At 42.6% G+C, this 17934-nt stretch overlaps 1 protein-coding gene across 2 annotated transcripts in view; it reads left to right on the forward strand.

Annotated features, from left to right (window-relative positions):
- Positions 1-2300: 2300 nt before the first annotated feature.
- The window catches only part of TAMM41 (TAM41 mitochondrial translocator assembly and maintenance homolog), a 33890-nt gene continuing 18256 nt past the window's right edge, over positions 2301-17934 (forward strand). For both annotated transcript variants that reach the window (XM_035106222.2, XM_035106221.2), the window contains exons 1-4: positions 2301-2523; positions 3870-4049; positions 4665-4757; positions 16348-16498. In XM_035106222.2, coding sequence (XP_034962113.1) covers positions 2395-2523; positions 3870-4049; positions 4665-4757; positions 16348-16498 — 553 coding nt within the window. In that variant the 5' untranslated portion in view covers positions 2301-2394. The remainder of the gene's footprint in view (positions 2524-3869; positions 4050-4664; positions 4758-16347; positions 16499-17934) is intronic.

Here is a 17934-nt window from a genome sequence, read left to right on the forward strand (position 1 = left end):
ACAGATGGACCAAAAATTGAAAGGCCATATTTTTTTTTCAGACATGACTGACTGAATGAAAAGAACTATATATCCCAGAATCCTCTGCAACATCATGGAGGTTCCAGACACATTATTGGTTTATGTGGGGCTGCCAAAACCTCACCTAGAGATGCATAAAACTCTGAGCTGTTTGCACTTGTTCCTCCACCTGAACAAAGAGGGCCAACAGGGATGGCTTCACCCTTTCCTTCAAAGCACTGCTGTTGTTCAGCAGCAGCTTGGATGAAGGAACATGATGATTATCTCTAAAACCCCACAAGGCTCGGGACCCAGGTATCCATTAGACCAAGGGTAGCCAACATGGCACCCTTCAGATGTTGCTGGACTACAGTTCCCATCATCCCTGACCATTGGTCATGCTAAATGCTGCTTGGAGTTGGAGGGCACACCATTAGCTTACCCCTTTGTTAGACCACTGCCAACCATACCATTCTGTCTGTTCAAAGATATAATTATCAGAGGGTCTCTTACAGTTTTTGAATGGCATCTACTGAGAGAGCATCTTCTCTTAAGTTGCTGTCCTGTCTGGACTCTTTGGTGCATGTTTCTGTAGAATCATAGGTACTCCCACTCTCCATCACTCTTGGACATAGAAGAAATACCTGTAAATGAAAACTAGTGCATTGGGGAGAAAGTTTATAGCTTAATCTGTTTCACATGGTGCTAGTTTGCTACTCTGATGAAGTTGTTGTTTTTAATGGTGCCTCACCTGTAGTTTCAGGATTCTGCCTCTAGCCTACAGTGGCCAGGCAGACACCTCTGGGAAGCCCACAAGCTTCTGCATGCTGGCAGCTAGTAATCAGTGTCATAATGTCTCTGATCCAACCATGACAGCCACTGCTGGATCCTTTCTCAAAGAATTTGACTACATTTCCTCAGAAGGCATAGCAGGTCCTTTGGCTCTCTAGATGAAAAGAGCAGCTGCCCCTTTAAGCTTTGCTGTACGCTTTTAATAACTTCCATATCACACTTTGCCAACAGCAGCATACAGTACCTGGTTGAGTAATTATCAGCTCCCTGCATTCCCCGAGGTTCATAGCCAATCTGACATTCAGAATAATCAGATGAGATTGCTTGGTAGTTCAGAGCAAGTAGGACCATCTGTATCTACATATATTATTACTGCTTGGAAGGTCATATTAGATTTCTGACAGCTTGAACCACAATTAAGTTAAGCAGACATATTCAGTGGCATTTGCTCCTAAGACGCCTGGGACTGCAGCAAGAGGATCAGGCAGCATTAAATCCAAACACACACCCTCAAATGATGTGTATATTCTTTTTAAAATTATAATATATTCAGTATGCATGCTTCGGCAGTATGATTGTTATGTAAACTGTCGTTGGAATCCCTCTAGATCTGGCATCCCCAAACTTCAGCCCTCCAGATGTTTTGGACTACAATTCCCATCATCCCTGACCACTGGTCCTCTTAGCTAGGGATCATGGGAGTTGTAGGCCAAAACATCTGGAGGGCCACAGTTTGGGGATGCCTGCTCTAGATCAAATGGTGGTGTAAAAAGTACAGGAGTAATTTGGGCAATTCAGTCAAATTTGTTTTGTCCAATAAGAAGGTATATAGGCAATAATTACAGTTCCCTCAATATTTGCTTACCTATACAATATAGGGCATTATGTAATGAAATAGTACTGCAGGATTTCCACTTATGCAATGGAACCTCTCCCCCCTGCACCCTCCAAGTCTGCTCCAGAGGGTTGAGAACGGCAGGAACAGATTTGGGATGTATGTGGGGAGTTCCCTTCTGCAATAGAAAGTCCTTGTGCTAGGGGATCAGCATCATGGGATATGCAACCCTAACACAGGTACACACACATTTTTTTAAACAATTGCATTGGCTGCATGAAGTGAACCTGGGGAACAAGCCTTTCCCCATCTTCCGAATCTGTGAGCGGAGGATAAGAAAAAGATTTTTTTTAAAACTTGATCAGGTTTCTTTACTCCCCAAAACAGTAACTCTACTCCAGAAAGAACCTTGAGAAAAGTTCTGCTCGCACGGCTGCCTGCTGCCTATATAATTTGGTTCATTGCCAGGCTGCACTCCTATCCCTGTTTATCTGGGCTCAGGCCCCAGTGAATTCATCACCAGTACTTTCTGCGTGGACTGGATTGCGCGCCAGAAAGCGGTGCCTCCCAAGGCAGCTCTCTACCAGAGAGGGCGCTGTGGTTTCAGAACGCCTACTTGGTTTCCTCTTGGTTCAAACCCTCTATTTCCTCAGCTACTGGCGTGGACGTTGGGCGACGTGATGCTTCCGCCCGGCACTCCCAGCTGCTAAGTCTGCCCTGCGAAGACTCCGCGCGCGCTTAAGGCGCACGTTGTTTACTTTGGCCGCATGGCTTTGCAGAGCTCGGCGGTGAAATTCCGCAGGATCCTGGCTCATTTCCCTCAAGAGCTCAGCCTAGCTTTTGCTTATGGGTCCGGGGTCTTTCAGCAAGCGGGGGCCTCTACCGTGGAAACGGGGGTAAGTGGGCTGCCTGCAATAGACTCCTAGGACGGGAAGGGGCGAGTCCTATGCCTATTATTTAGCTGTAAAACTTGCGAGCGATCAAGCGGCGGCGGCTGTTTTTAAAGTTGTTTTTTCTGCAACCCCCTGAGCAAGGAGCTGGGATGGTTGTGTGTTTTAAGAATAACCCACCCTTCCCCAATTCTACCCTCATGAGTTCAGGAAAACATAATAGAGCTCCCCTCGTTTTTTCGCCATATGCTTCATAGCACCATCCATGCAACACAATCTTTAATTGCAAGTAAAACCAGCACCTAGCGGCGTCTATCAATGCATGTTTATTTGAAAATAGCCATCACTGTCTATAATGGGATTTGCTTCCAATAAACTATGCAGCCACAGTCTCTTAATTGAGGTTAGAGTCTGGCTGTCAGCCTTTAAGTTTAAGTTTCATTCTAAGGTTGCACTCCTATCCCTCTTAGCTTCAACTGTTTTTAACAATTTGTTTCTTAGATGGTTCCTAATCCTAACCATAGTGAATAATGTGTTAATAGTGGCCTGATTGGGTTATCAGTGGAATTGTTCTAAGTCAGAGGTTTTCAACCTTTTTGAGTCCACCGCTCCCTTAACCAACTACATTCTTTCATTCTGCGGCCCCCCTGTGGGGCTCAGGAGCCCAGTTAGGTCGCCCTTTGCCTGCAGAGCTGGCAGCCTCTCACCCTTTTTTGAACACCCTCCCTTGTAGAGTGTTCCCTCAGCCTCCTCTCCTCTCTTGGGAATCCTCCCCTTGGGGGAGAGGATGCAAGAGGGCATCAGAAGAGGGAGAGAAAGAAAGGGGCAGGGGCCAGTGTTGCCCGTGGCACTGACCATCATTCAAGGCACCCCAGGGTGCCACAGCACACTGGTTGAAAACCACTGTTCTAAGTGAACGTCTTGGGCATAGTATCGGATTCAGTTTCTCCTTTAAGTATTAAAACACCACTGAGGCTTGAATTTTATTAAGTGCCATCAGATGCTGATGTGTATCATGTACTCTATCGTTAGCCTGTGTCCAATCCAAAGCCTGCACTTAAATCCCATTGAATTTAGTGAGAACTAAGTTAATGACTAACTCTTCACACTGATTTTAATGGAAACTTTAGTCTGGATTTGAATGGGACCTAATTTAATCTGGATGCAACATGGAGTGGACAAACATGCTTTGTTGGTTGCAGGTGTGTGTGGATGTGCGTTCATGTTCTTATGTGTTACTTCATTTTTTTGTTTCAGAACTTTGTTGCCTTCAGGGGTTTCACATGTTCAGGAGTGTTTTGTGATTGTAAGCAAAAAACCCTATGCATTCTGTCGTCTTTTTTATTTTACAGAACAATATGCTGGACTTTGTGTTTGCTGTTGATGATTCTGTGACGTGGCATATGATGAACCTGTTAAAGAATCGTAATCATTATTCCTTTTTAAAATATTTTGGGCCCAAGCCAATCAGTAACGTCCAGAACTGTGGAGCAGGGATTTACTACAATACACTAGTGCCTTGTAATGGCAGGGTAAGTAATATAGGTGGCATCTTTGCTGTTATTTGGGTATGTCCCCAGTGCACAAGTTTAGTTATTGACTCATTCAGGCTTTTGCTCTGTGAGAGTTTTATTACCAAGACGAAAATTCTTTTGAAAGGCAATATGTTCTATGAAAACAGGATTAATTGATTTAAAATGTAGTTATTTTAATCTTTGTTTTAGATTTTATTTTTTTTATTACAATAAAACAGCTTTTATGACTCTTTCCATCACAAAAGATAGGTTCAAAACTAGGTTAGTTTTGGGACTCCTTCAAGTGAGGTAACTGTTTAAATATCAAGAGACGCCTTGAAGGTTAGCTAAGAGACTCTACAGAAAGGCTTATGGGGAGAACAGGGAAGATACCGGTAAGTGATTTTCCCATGGAAAGTTTCTGATGTGTGCCCCTCTGCTGCTTCTTAGGATGGATTTTAGCAAAAGAGGCAAAAAAAAAACCCCTACCTCTCTCATGCTTTGAGAATTATTTCCCCAAAAGAATTTTCAAAAGATTCAGCCTTTGTGCAAATCTATTTTGCTTTTGGCAGATGTATATTTGTCTTTTATTTACACTTAATGTGATCCAGCTCTCATTTTTGCACGTTCCAGGTTATAAAATATGGTGTTATTAGTACTGATGTTCTGATTGAAGATCTGCTTCGCTGGAAGACACTCTATGTAGCTGGACGACTGCAAAAGCCGGTACTGCTAAGACTCGTTTTCTCATTTAAAATGACCATAAACCATAACCACAGGAAAACTATTTCAAAAACATGGTGAAGAGATAAGTGGCCATAGGCTGTTCTCTTACTGTGGTGTTTGGAATGTAAATTTGTGGCATAAGTAAAGTGAAATGCTGATGAAGTTGTTATTGCGTTCCATCTGAGGATTGAACTGCATGTTACATTGTTCATGTTGGTGTTGAAATGGCCACTTCTGTTTTGGAGAAAAAGCAGCTGTGGGACTACAGTCTGAATTGGGCCTCCACAAATTCCTTCCTCTATGTGGCAGTTTGCTCAAGGTGCTGTTTAATTTCAGTGAACAGCACATTTGAAGGCAAATGGCAGTGTTGGCTAGGTGAATTTTCAGCAGGGAGCTACCACAGGGGCCAACACAGGAACACATTCCTAATCAGGGAAGCTCACCACTACTTTTTCTTTAAAATAAGAGTCTAAACCACTGAGCCTCTTGGGCTTTTGCCGATCAGAAGGTTGGTGGTTCGAATCCCCGCGATGGGGTGAGCTCCCGTTGCTCGGTCCCAGCTCCTGCCAACCTAGCAGTTCAAAAGCATGCCAAAAATGCAAGTAGATAAATAGGTACCGCTCTGGCAGGAAGGTAAACGGCGTTTCCGTGCACTGCTCTGGTTTCACAAGAGGTGGCTCAGTCATGCTGGCCACATGACCCAGAAAAACTGTAGGCAGACAAACGCCGGCTCCCTCAGCCTGTAAAGCAAGATGAATGCTGCAACCCCAGAGTCATCTGTGACTGGACTTAACTGTCAGGGGTCCTTTACCTTTACATTTTAATGAAGTACACCTTCTAAAAACAAAACCATGCATCATGTAGTGGCCTGGTTTGAATGTAGCATTAAACCATTGTTCGATTTGAATGAGCAGTATGGTGGTGAATGCTGGTCTCCTCCCTTGGTGTGCAACTGAGTCTGCCACCATGAGTGACAGGCAAGAACAAACCTTGGGAGGAAGCGCACTGTAACCTTGGGTTTGGATAGCACAGCAAGCTGGACTTGGGCTTGTTGTATCTGTGGCATAGTAGCAGTGGAAGAGAAGTGCCTTGGGAACACTTGAGCAGCATGCACCACCACACTGCTTATATGCATCAAACCATAGCTTGATTTGAATTATGATTTACCATAATATGATGTGTGTGCGGAACTAATGTATGTAGTTTGACAAGTAACATCAGAGTTTTGGAACCAGATTGTACTGTCCTTTGCCAAGGCGTTGGAAGCACATGCGAGTTACCCTGCAACAGGTACATTGGTATCCAACGGGAGGCCGTTAACCCTTGGCTCTTGTTTCCTCCATTCCCACATCTGTCACTGTGACCTTTTTGCACTCTTGGGAAAGAACTTGGAAATGCCCGGTCTATATTTAAACATATTATTGATCATGTTTGCATGCTTCCAGGAGTTCAGGGTAGTGAATACAGAGTTAAGCTGAAAGATAATAATTTCCCAAAAGTATTGTGTGAGTTTTATACTTGATAGAAGATCTTAACCCATTTCTCCTTAACAGTTGGTCACACCAGTTTACTGGTGTCTTTAAGTCACAGGTAGGGACGCGGGTGACGCTGTGGTCTAAACCACTGAACCTAGGGCTTGTTGATCGGAAGGTCGGCGGTTCGAATCCCCACGATGGAGTGAGTTCCCGTTGCTCGGTCCCTGCTCCTGCCAACCTAGCAGTTCAAAAGCATGTCAAAGTGCAACTAGATAAATAGATACCGCTCCGGCGGGAAGGTAAACAGTGTTTCCATGCGCTGCTCTGGTTTCGCCAGAAGCAGCTTTGTCATGCTGGCCACATGACCCGGAAAAACTGTCTGCGGACAAACATCGTCTCCCTTGGCCAGTAAAGCGAGATGAGCGCCGCAACCCCAGAATCATTCACAACTGGACTTAACTTTCAGGGGTCCTTTACCTTTACCTTTTTTAGGGTACCTGTGGCTCTCTAGATGTTGTTCGACTCCAATCCTATCTCTGGCCATGCTGGCTGGTGCTGACTGTAGCTCAACTGCAACAATATATAGAGTGTCACACTCCCATACTCCGAATCCGGTGCTTTAAGGATAAAGAGTACTGAGCTTTAAAAGTGCCTGGTAAAGTGTCAGTGACAACTGCACAGAGTTCATGTCAAGTGTTCCAACTGACCACTAGATGGAAGCAGAGTTAAGTCAAAAGGAGAGAGAGAGAGAGAGAGAGAGACTCTAAATTCAACTTGGAATTCTGATGACAGAAAGGGGTGGGTGGGGTTGGGAATCTGCTTTGGGTATACAGTCATACCTCGACAACTGAACGCTTTGACTTCCTAAGGTTTTGACAACCCCTGGAAGTATTTTCTCCCAGCGTGCACGTTCTTCGCCTGCGCAGAGCGGCGCGCGCGGTCGGCACATACGCCGAAGCGTGAAATTGCGCTTCGCACATGCACTGAAGCAGCGCTTGACATCCGAAAACCTCGACTTACGAAGACGGCCGCAGAATGAATCGTCTTCGTAAGTCGAGGTACCACTGTAGTCTTAAGTGATACTTTTTAGTTGCCTATGAATTCCCAGCTGACTTCTTCTTGTATTTTAATGTATTTAATATATATTTAATATTCTTCTGCTACAACATATGACATCATTAGTAGGAGTTGGTGGAAAGTATTTGTTGGTCCTTTCCAGTAAACTTCATGGAAGATACAGGTGAAACTTGGAAAATTAGAATATCGTCGAAAAGTGCATTTATTTCAGTAATGCAACTTTTTATTTTATTATTATTATTATTTTTACAAATGCTTTCTTTTGGAAATTCCACAGTAATAAAACAAATAGTTACAATAATACAAAAAAACCATTTCTATTACATTTCATTAATTACATTCCATTTATAATTGACCCACCTAACGACAAATAATTACAATTACAACAAATAAAGGCTTGACATATCTTGCTTTGCATGTCATGCATCTATCTCATATATTGGTTTCACCTTTTAAGTTGTGTTACTGAAATAAATGCACTTTTTGACAATATTCTAATTTTCCGAGTCTCACCTGTACTTTTTCTTGCCTTTGATTTTCAGAACAAAACAAGCCCACTCTTCTTAGTTTGTCTGTGTTACAAGTTCAGAAAACAAATGAGCATTCATGTTGCTATTCTTCTGGGGACTAAGTAAAACTTAAGTTTGCAATTTCATCAAATATTTATTTAGTTTTAAAAAACCCTTCAACTGAAGTTCCTCAAGCAGTGTACAATTTTTTTTAAATAAAAACATAGTTATATGTTTGAGTGTTTGTTCTAATTCCCCTATTCATTTCTCCCAGGATTCCACCATTTTGCAATGTGCATGGGAATCACTGGTTTCAAAGTCGCTTTATAAAAAATATATCAACTTTCCATATGCAGGGAGATCTTGAAGAGTAATGCTTCCATTCAGTCTAACCTAGTGAGTATTTTCCAGTGGAATGACCTCTGGGAGGACTGTACCACATAGGACATAGCATGTCTAAATTCGTACCCAGTGTCTCTTTGAAACTTTTGTAAGATCATTCTGTCTGAACAGGCATTTTGTGACTTGGCTTAAGTATGTAGGAAGGTAGATCTCTAGCATTTGTCACACTTTACCTATCTGAAGCCTGCTTTGAACTTCTGGGAATCAGTAAAATGAAAGACAGTGTTTGGTGATGTTGGCCTGCTTGTGCAACAGGACATTGGCTTTCTCAACTTCCCCCTCCAGTCCTCAGTGCCTCTAAAGTTCAGAGCAGATTTTGCTGGTGGAAACTGCAGCGTAGAGGACAGGAAGAAGTGAGCAGGTGCCTACTCATGCTACATTCAATCTTGCCCTAGAAGTGTAAATAAAAACAGAATGCAAATCCAGTAAATCTAAATGCCTTCCGTGGTTCTAGGTTTACTTTCAGTTGTTCCATTCTGGGTCAACATTATCTTCTTTTTCTTCTTGGAATTTGCGTCCAGATCTAAACTTTCAAAATTAACCAGTAATTTGTAGTTGCTGCTGGGAAATTTTAACTAATGTCACTTGTAGATATTGTTATTTTAGTTGGGTGTTGGTTTTTCAAACCTTGGTGACAACAGCTTTAGGGCTGATCTTTGAAGCCTTTGAAATACCAACCCATCTGAACATGAAAGCATTCCCATCTGATGTTTCAGGTTTGTGATGCAATACCTTTTTATCGACTGTTTCCACTGTGATTTACAGTCAATACAAACTTGAATGTTGAAAAACAAACCCTTTGCACAAGTCTGACAGTGATATATTAAACATGACTGAACAGTTCATATGGGTTTCCCCCCTGTTTTAGCAGGGATTCAAGCAGCATAATTCCTAGTGTTCCACTACAAGATTGTGTCCCAGCTAGTTAATGTTTCCGTGTTTTTCTGTCTCTATGGAGCAGGCAATATAAGCCAAGTCCCGCTCTCCGATGTGTTAATTTCCCTTAGTTTGGTATACTCTTGCAGGAGTGCTAATATGAGCCACATAGTTCAGATGAGGACATCTCTAGTAAGACACAAATGGCTATTGAGAATTGTGAGCTCTTTTCTTCTTCCCAGGCCTCTCTGGCTGTGTCTCAAGAGTTTGCTGGCTTTTTGCTTTGGACACCACATAAGATTGATTAGCCAAGTTCTCATCTAACCTCATGTTGAAGAACTGGGTAAACACAGGGGTTATTGCAGCCCAATTGAGGCTTGTAGTAAACCTCCATCCTGTTAAAATTTTATGATCTGCTTCCCATCTTCAGACTATGTAGTTTCCTGGCTGCTGAAGAATGGCAGACCACTTCTGGTGCTTCCTGAAAGTGGGAGGCACTATCCAGCCAGACAAGCCATTCCTGTCACATGGTCCCAAGCTCCTCCTACTCATAGCTCCTCCTCCCTGTTCCACCTCAATTATAAAAGTCCACTTACATGCCCATGATAGCTTATTCCCTTATGCTGAATAGGCTTCCTCGCAAGAAAAGGGAAAACATGACAGCTATGGTGCTATACCTCTAAATCAGGCATCCCCAAACTTCGGCCCTCCAGATGTTTTGGACTACAATTCCCATCTTCCCCGGCCACTGGTCCTGTTAGCTAGGGATCATGGGAGTTGTAGGCCAAAACATCTGGAGGGCCGCAGTTTGGGGCTGCCTGCTCTAAATGCATAAAGCTGTCTTATGCAGAATAAGATCATTATGCAGAATAAGATCATTGGTTTGCATTGCCTGGCAGAGTTCTCAAGGATCACAATAGGAAGTCTTCTTAAACTATGCTATCTAGTTGTGCGATGATGAATTTTGAAGTGCAGGTGTCCATCATGACAACCCCTCCCCCAAAGAGGATACAAAAATGCAGGCATCTTGTGTTCATCCATTATTACACACACAAACACACACACAGCAATACATAGCATAATGTATGTGTGCCTCGGGGTTCTGTCCTCTCCCCCATGCTTTTTAACATCTACATGCAGCCGCTGGGAGAGATCATCAGGGGGTTTGGGCTGGGTGTTCATCAGTATGCCGATGAGACCCAGCTCTACCTCTCTTTCAAATCAGAACCAGTGAAGGCGGTGAAGGTCCTGTGTGAGTGCCTGGAGGCGGTTGGAGGATGGATAGTGGCTAACAGATTGAGGTTGAATCCTGACAAGACAGAAGTACTGTTTGTGGGGGACAGGAGGCAAGCAGGTGTGGAGGACTCCCTGGTCCTGAATGGGGTAACTGTGCCCCTGAAGGACCAGGTGCGCAGCCTGGGAGTAATTCTGGACTCACAGCTGTCCATGGAGGCGCAGGTCAATTCTGTTTCCAGGGCAGCTGTCTATCAGCTCCATCTGGTACTCAGGCTGAGACCCTACCTGCCTGCAGACTGTCTCGCCAGAGTGGTGCATGCTCTAGTTATCTCTACGTGGGGCTACCTTTGAAGGTGACCCGGAAACTTCAACTAATCCAAAATCCGGCAGCTAGACTGGTGACTGGGAGCGGCCGCAGAGACCACATAACACCGGTCTTGAAAGATCTACATTGGCTCCCAGTACGTTTCCGAGCACAATTCAAAGTGTTGGTGCTGACCTTTAAAGCCCTAAATGGCCTTGGTCCAGTATACCTGAAGGAGCATCTCCACCCCCATCGTTCTGCCCGGACGCTGAGGTCCAGTGCCGAGGGCCTTCTGGCGGTTCCCTCATTGCGAGAAGCCAAGTTGCAGGGAACCAGGCAGAGGGCCTTCTTGGTAGTGGCGCCCGCCCTGTGGAACACCCTCCCATCAGATGTCAAAGAGAAAAACAGCTACTAGATTTTTAGAAGACATCTGAAGGCAGCCCTGTTTAGGGAGGCTTTTTAATCTTTAATCGATTATTTTATTCTTTTGTTGGAAGCCGCCCAGAGTGGCTGGGGAAACCCAGCCAGATGGGCGGGGTATAAATAATAAATTATTATTATTATTATTATTATTATTATTATTATTATTATTATTATACCCAAGGTTGTATTCCATTAAATTCTACTCACAGTGGGGGCATTGGAATGAATGGCCCTAAGAAAGCCATGTTTATTAATTTCCACCACCACCACCATATATTAGGATCTGTATGACTGCAATTCTATGTATACCTTATTTACACAAATCTAATGTGCACCTTTTTTGGCCAAATTACATTGCAAAAATTAAGGTGTGCATTAGATTTGATGGAGCATTATACTCGAGTAAATATGATCGTTTCTTGAGAGTCAGCTCCATCAAACTCTGTGAGGCTTGCTGTGTAGGTTCATCTCATAGAGCACATTTGGCCAGCTGAAATTTAACTGCTTGCTTCTTGCAAAGGATTGTTTCCATTTAAATTGCTAGCCTGAAATCAGAATCCCATAAAAGGAAGGAAGGAAGGAAGGAAGCATCTGGTCTCTGATTACCTCTGAAGATCTGTCACAAACTAACTCAAATTTCTGATTACCATATTAATTCACTTGCCAGAGCAAGGACAATCCATCAGTTATCCTGTCACTTTGGCTGATGATGTCATTGCTCCTGCTCTGAAAAAAGAAAGTCCCAGAGCTGTGCTTCTCTGTTTTCCCCTCCACTATATCACTAGGGCAGTCTCAGATACTTCACTGATTATGCCACAGATTAACACTGTGTACAGAGTGTGTTCTTCCCTCCTTTAACTGGATCCTTGTTTGCAACATCTCTTCATAAATTTTGGCAAGCCAAACCATTTGTGATGAAAGGGTAATATGCCCTGAAAATACAGTATGTTTATAGACCGCCCCCCTTCCCAGCAGAAATGCAGCATGATATAACATGCCACACCTTGTGAGTGGACTTGAATGTGCCAAAGCCCCTGTGGGGTGCATGCATGCAAGAATAAACAGGGTCTTTATAAGAAAATGTTACATAAGGAAGCATCAAACAGATGAAACCTCTATACTGTATGCTTAGTTTAGACTAAGGCCCACTGTGTTCAATGGAGTAAAATGTTTAGGAGTGGCTTGCATTGCCTGTTTTATAGGTTCATAGTTGTATATGGCGAACTCCCCTTTTAATACATTTATATTGGATTCTCTCTCTGACTCACATCCCCAGGACATGGTTACAATGAGTCTTGCTGAATCAGAGGTTAAAATGAACATATTAAAAAAAAACCCAGCAAACTCTGCTAGTTTTGACTCTTCAATATGAGTTGGTAGGTAGTGTAAATCGAGTGAAAGGATTGAGTCAGAAGACCACATTTCTTCATTTCCCCCCTCTCAGTCAAGCAGATAAGCTATTATATATTGGGCTTTTTCCTAGCATGTAAACACAGTTGTTCTCAATAGAGGTGAACTGCCTGTTTGGTCACTTGGCTATTCAACTGGCTGTGTAATTTGGCCGTTAGACAGACAGCAAAAGCAGCTGGTCTTTCACTGTATTCCCCTATTGTCTTCTCAGCTGCCATTTTCAGCTCTAGAAGATTGTATTGACTCCCCCCCCCCTCTCAAGGAGGAGGAAAAATGCTTGTTTGTAAAATTAGGCTTCTGAAAACATGTAGGAAAGCAAATTGAAAGCATGTGTTCAAATAGCCTCTCCCAGGACCAGTTTACCTTTAACTATTCAGATGTTTCAGATTTTGTGTCGCTAACAAAAACCACACTTCAAATGCAGGGGGGGAGATAATGGAAGAATAATGATCTTGTATGCCCCACAGATTCGTTTTGGGTCTCGAGGGTTGTGTTCAGAAATATATATCATCGGCTCTGGTTTAAGCTTGTGAGGTTCTGGATACAATCATCTCTTTGTCATGGACTTGCTTTTACCCATATACCTTCTAAATGTTTGTGAAAACTGCACACTGTAATAATATCAGTCTATTTGTTTCATTGCAGTCTAGCTCCAGCTGTCTCCTTCACTCTAAAATCATCTTGTGGAAACTTTTTTTAAAAAAGAAGAAGAAGAAAAGGGTAATTTGGTTAGAGGCAATACTTATTCCTGCATCGTGCAGGGCAAAATCTGGAGGGAAATTGCATAACTGTGCAAATATGTTTACAACATTGATTATTCTATGGACAAATTCAACACAGTGGTGTGCAGGTTGCCTCAAATTAAATCACACACGCAAATGAGAATCAGAAAGCATCCAAGGAAATGGGCAAAACAGGAGAAGGAATCTCAAAGATTCCCAAGAGTAATGTTCAAATGACCATCACTTTTTCCACCTAAACAGACCTCCCTCTGGGGTTTCCATGTTCCCAAAAATTTCCATGAAATTGCGAAGGAACATAAAAGCTACTGAGAAAGACCTCTCTGCAGCAAAATGAGGTGGGCATCAATGTATTACTCTTCAGCATCTTTGAGACTGGTTTTCCTTTTTTGTCTTTTCAAATCAAATGTGTGAGGGTTCATGTGTTAATTTTATCCAAGTAATTTGCAAAGCCCTTTGAGATTGTCTCTTGTTGCTACAGCAGAACAAATATTCTTCTTCTTTGGCAATCACTCGTAGCCGAGTAAGATTGTCTTCCATAAACGCGGTTTTAACAATGAGTCCGTAAGTGACTGTGGAGGCCAATTCTGGATCCACACGTCCTTCCACAGTGGGGACATTGGTTTCCGGGCGGGAGTTGATCACAGTGTGGATTTGCCAAGCATGCCTTCCTTTTAGCCTGTCTCTCCCTTGTGTCCTGAGATCGAGTGTCTTCAAAGCCCATGACACCTTTGGTAAAGGCTGTTCTCCAACTGGAGCGCTCGCAGGCCAGTGTTTCCCTGTTGTCGGTGTTTATACTACATTTTTAAAGATTAGCCTTGAGACAGTCTTTAAACCTCTTTTGTTGGCCACCAGCATTACGCTTTCCATTTTTAAGTTCGGAATAGAGTAGTTGCTTTGGAAGACTATCATCAGGCATCCGTACAACATGACCAATCCAACGAAGTTGATGTTGAAGAATATATGCTGGGATCCAAAGAGCTGCTTAGGCAGGGGACTTGTGCTACTTCAGTGAAACTTCTGATTGTGAACTGCTGACCACTATCCCATATCAAACTTCAGAAATTCTCCTTGCTTTCAAAAGCCATTTCCATGGTGGGTGTGGGCTGTTAATGTCCAAGAACAGGTCCAGCTCTCCTCCCGTGGGCTCCCTTGTTCTAGTTTCACAGTTCTTTGGATCTCGATCACAGACAACGGAAGTAAGTTTGTCGCCTTGTCTGTTCTAGTTGATGACTCAAGCGGTAGAAGAATGTGTTTAAATTGGAGCTTTTCCAGCATATGTCAGAACTGGTTACAAATGATGACATTTCATCAGTAATTGCAGCCAAACATTGCAGTACAAACGTTCAGGCCAGACTAATAGTGTGTTACCGTAGTGCCATGAGTGATAACCTTTCAACCTTGGCATGCCTTCCTATTCATGTCTATGTAGGCGGAAGTGCCACATGGGCCCATGCGTTCCCTTTCACCTCCATTTGGAAAGATCAGGTAGAAAGTGGTGTGAAAGGCTATATGGACAAATAATCTGACCTATTATAAGGTAGCATCCTGGTTATTTTTTACTGAAGTGTCAACAAAATTCTTATGTGATAAAGCAAAGCAAAAGCCATGTGTACATGGGATCTATGGAGTATTTATTTTTTTAACTTCACCAAACTCAAATATTTGGGCATTTTCTAAAATGGAATATAAGTTGATGCAAAGTGTATGTGTATTGTTATAGGGCTGGATTCAACTAACCCATTCTGCTTGTGGAAGCCAGTGGAAGGACTTTGTCCAATGTGGCTTTCTCTCTCTCCCCTGTATCTTCTCCAGATCTGCTCTGGAGGGTTGGAGCATCCTCAGAACAGTGCATGGGGAAAGGGGAAGGAAGATTTTTTTCCATTGGACAAGCAGAAATGCTTGTGCCGACAGAACAACCTCTTTAGTGCTAAGCTGAATTTTATCCTCAGTGTCATTTCTGATAGTCTTGTAGAATCATGAAACTAGGACTAAGTGGCCTAGAAATAACTTATTTAAATCAAAATATTTATACCCAATAGTGGGTGTTGGCATGGGGGACTGGCACTCACCTGACTCTAGTTGTCAGCATTGCTCCTGAAAACTGGGATGGAGAGAATAAGGTCAGCGTGGTGCAAACACATAGGTCCATCTCCCACTTGTGCATTTGCTAGGGTTGCCATATGCCTGGAATTTCCTGGACATATCCAGAATACCGCATTTATCAGCAGTGTCTGGGTGGAAATCGGCCAAATATCCGGGAAAATCTGGATGCATGGTAGCCCATGTCGGCAGTGCTGATTTTTCCGCTTTTCCCTTAAAATAGCCAAAAACAGCAATTTTTGTTGTGATCTTGCCAAAAGAAGCTCAACAACCTTCTAAAAAAGGCTCAGCAACTTTTTTGTCTGGATTTTCACTTTGAAATATGGCAAGCCTAGCATTTGCTCCATACTGACCTTCCCAATCTTTGTCTTTGTGATGCAGGTGAGGTCAGGTGAGCACCACTGTCTGCTATTGTTTCTACCTCCAAGAACAATATGTTACAGACTGCTACAGAATATGTTACAGACTTTTCATTGATGTATTGCATTGATTATAGGTGTTTATTGCTGCCCGTTTTTCTGTAAATGTTTTATTTATAATGTGGAAGATCTGCTTTGTTGAAAGTAGAGCTTGACAAAATTGGAAAATCTCTAAATCATTGTACCTTCATTAATTTATTGTGACATAGTTCTGGGATTTGCAGTCAATTATGAAGCACATAAATCCCATCATAGATGATAATACCTCTGCTGAGGGAGCTGCAGTGCACTGGCTACCAGTATGCTATCAGGTGCAGTTCAAGGTTTTGTACTAGAAACCAGGCTTTTGGCATTGCAGCTTCTGCCCTCTGGAATGATCTGGAGTTAGACCAGCATTTAGTTCTTTGGTGTTTAGGTGCCTGCCTTAGACATTTTTGTTTAAAAAAGCTCTCCCGGTCATTTTATGGAATATTAATTGTGCAGTTGTAATGATGGTTTTATTATTTTTAAAATCTGTATTTTATCCGATTATTGTATAATACTTTAGCTATGGCTGTGAAGCAGTTTAATGTTTGTAATTTCTGATGCCCTACCCATTCTCTTGACTACTTTTCAGGTGAAAATCCTTACTCAGAATGAGAACCTTAAGCTACAAGCTGCCCTTGCTAGTAACTTGAAGAGCGCAGTCATAGCAGCCTTTCTTATGTTACCTGAAAGTTTCTCTGAAGAGGATCTTTATATGCAGATTGCTGGGCTCTCTTATTGCGGTTAGTAAGACTTACATATTGTGGTTAGTATGACTTTCAGTGTATTTTTGTTGTTGTTGTTCCCAGGGTTTGAAAAGGACCCTAAACCTGGGTGAAGTATGTGTTGCCACATCCTGCTCTCCGCTTCCTGTCTTGCTTGCCAGGGGTTCCCATAAAAGCATTACTTGAGCATATACGGATTCACTCTCCAGAAACGAAAAAAAGAGGAGTGTTCAATTTAGTCCTACATGAAGCTTGCCATTGCCTCATATATTGCTTTCTCCCGTATGAAACTACCTATATTTAAAGCCAGTGTGGTATCAGAGTGTTGGACTAGGACCTAGGAGACAAGAATTCAAATCCCTGCTTAGCCATGAAACTCACCGGGTGACCTTGGGCCAGTCACAGTCTCTCAGCCAAACCTACCTCACAGGATAAAATGTTGTGAGGATAAAATGAGGAGGAAGAGCTCCTTGGAGGAAAGATAGGACATGAATGTAAGAAATAACTAATAAAGTCCTATGCCAGACATCCCCAAACTTTGGCCTTCCAGATGTTTTGGACTACAGTTCCCATTTCCCCCGACCACTGGTCCTGTTAGCTAGGGAATCATGGGAGTTGTAGGCCAAAACATCTGGAGGGCTGCAGTTTGGGGGTGCCTGTCCTATGCTGTCTGGGCATGATGGTAGTTGTATTTCCAACCTGGGTACCTGATTGGTGAAGGCTGGTTTAAGGTGACCTGGGCTACGACAAGTGATTTTTGGACTGTTCCCCCAAATGTTAAGGGAGGTCCATTCCAATCCCCTCACTCATAGTTTTTAGGCAGCTGGCTTACGTGGTTCTTTCACAAAACTTTTTGACCTTTCGTTGTTTTGGAAGGCTCGTTGACTTCAGCCACTGCCGTTTAATGACTCTCATGATGTCCTATGTTGCTCTGTATTGTTTAACTGTAAAATTATATTGTAAGATCCAAATGGCAGGGTAAAAATGTTTTCACAAATAAAATACAGAGAGTCACATCCTTGCCATATATATATATATATATATATATATATATATATATATATATATATATATATATATATATATACCTGCCAGACAAAAACCAGACACCGGTACCCTTCAGTAACATCTCAATAAAACTTGAAGCTTGAAAAAATGAAATATGTACAGGTCAACTCTTAAATTGCGGGTAGCCAGTGTGTTGCCATCCAGATGTTGCTGGACTGCAGTTTCCATCATCTCTGACCATTAGTCATGCTAGCTGAGGGAGGGCTGGTGGAAGCTGAGGTTCAACATCTGGCTACTCCTTGATTTCAATGAAACAAAAGCTAGGCAAGGAAGAGCAGCTACATACACTGTGTATTGCAATTTATGCTTTATTTCTCGGGCTTTTCTGTGTTTCAACACAATATAGTTGAACTGACAGGCTTTGGTTTGATGTATAACCTTTTAAT

Source organism: Zootoca vivipara, chromosome 2, assembly GCF_963506605.1.
Source record: "Zootoca vivipara chromosome 2, rZooViv1.1, whole genome shotgun sequence".
In the NCBI taxonomy this organism is placed as follows: domain Eukaryota; kingdom Metazoa; phylum Chordata; class Lepidosauria; order Squamata; family Lacertidae; genus Zootoca; species Zootoca vivipara.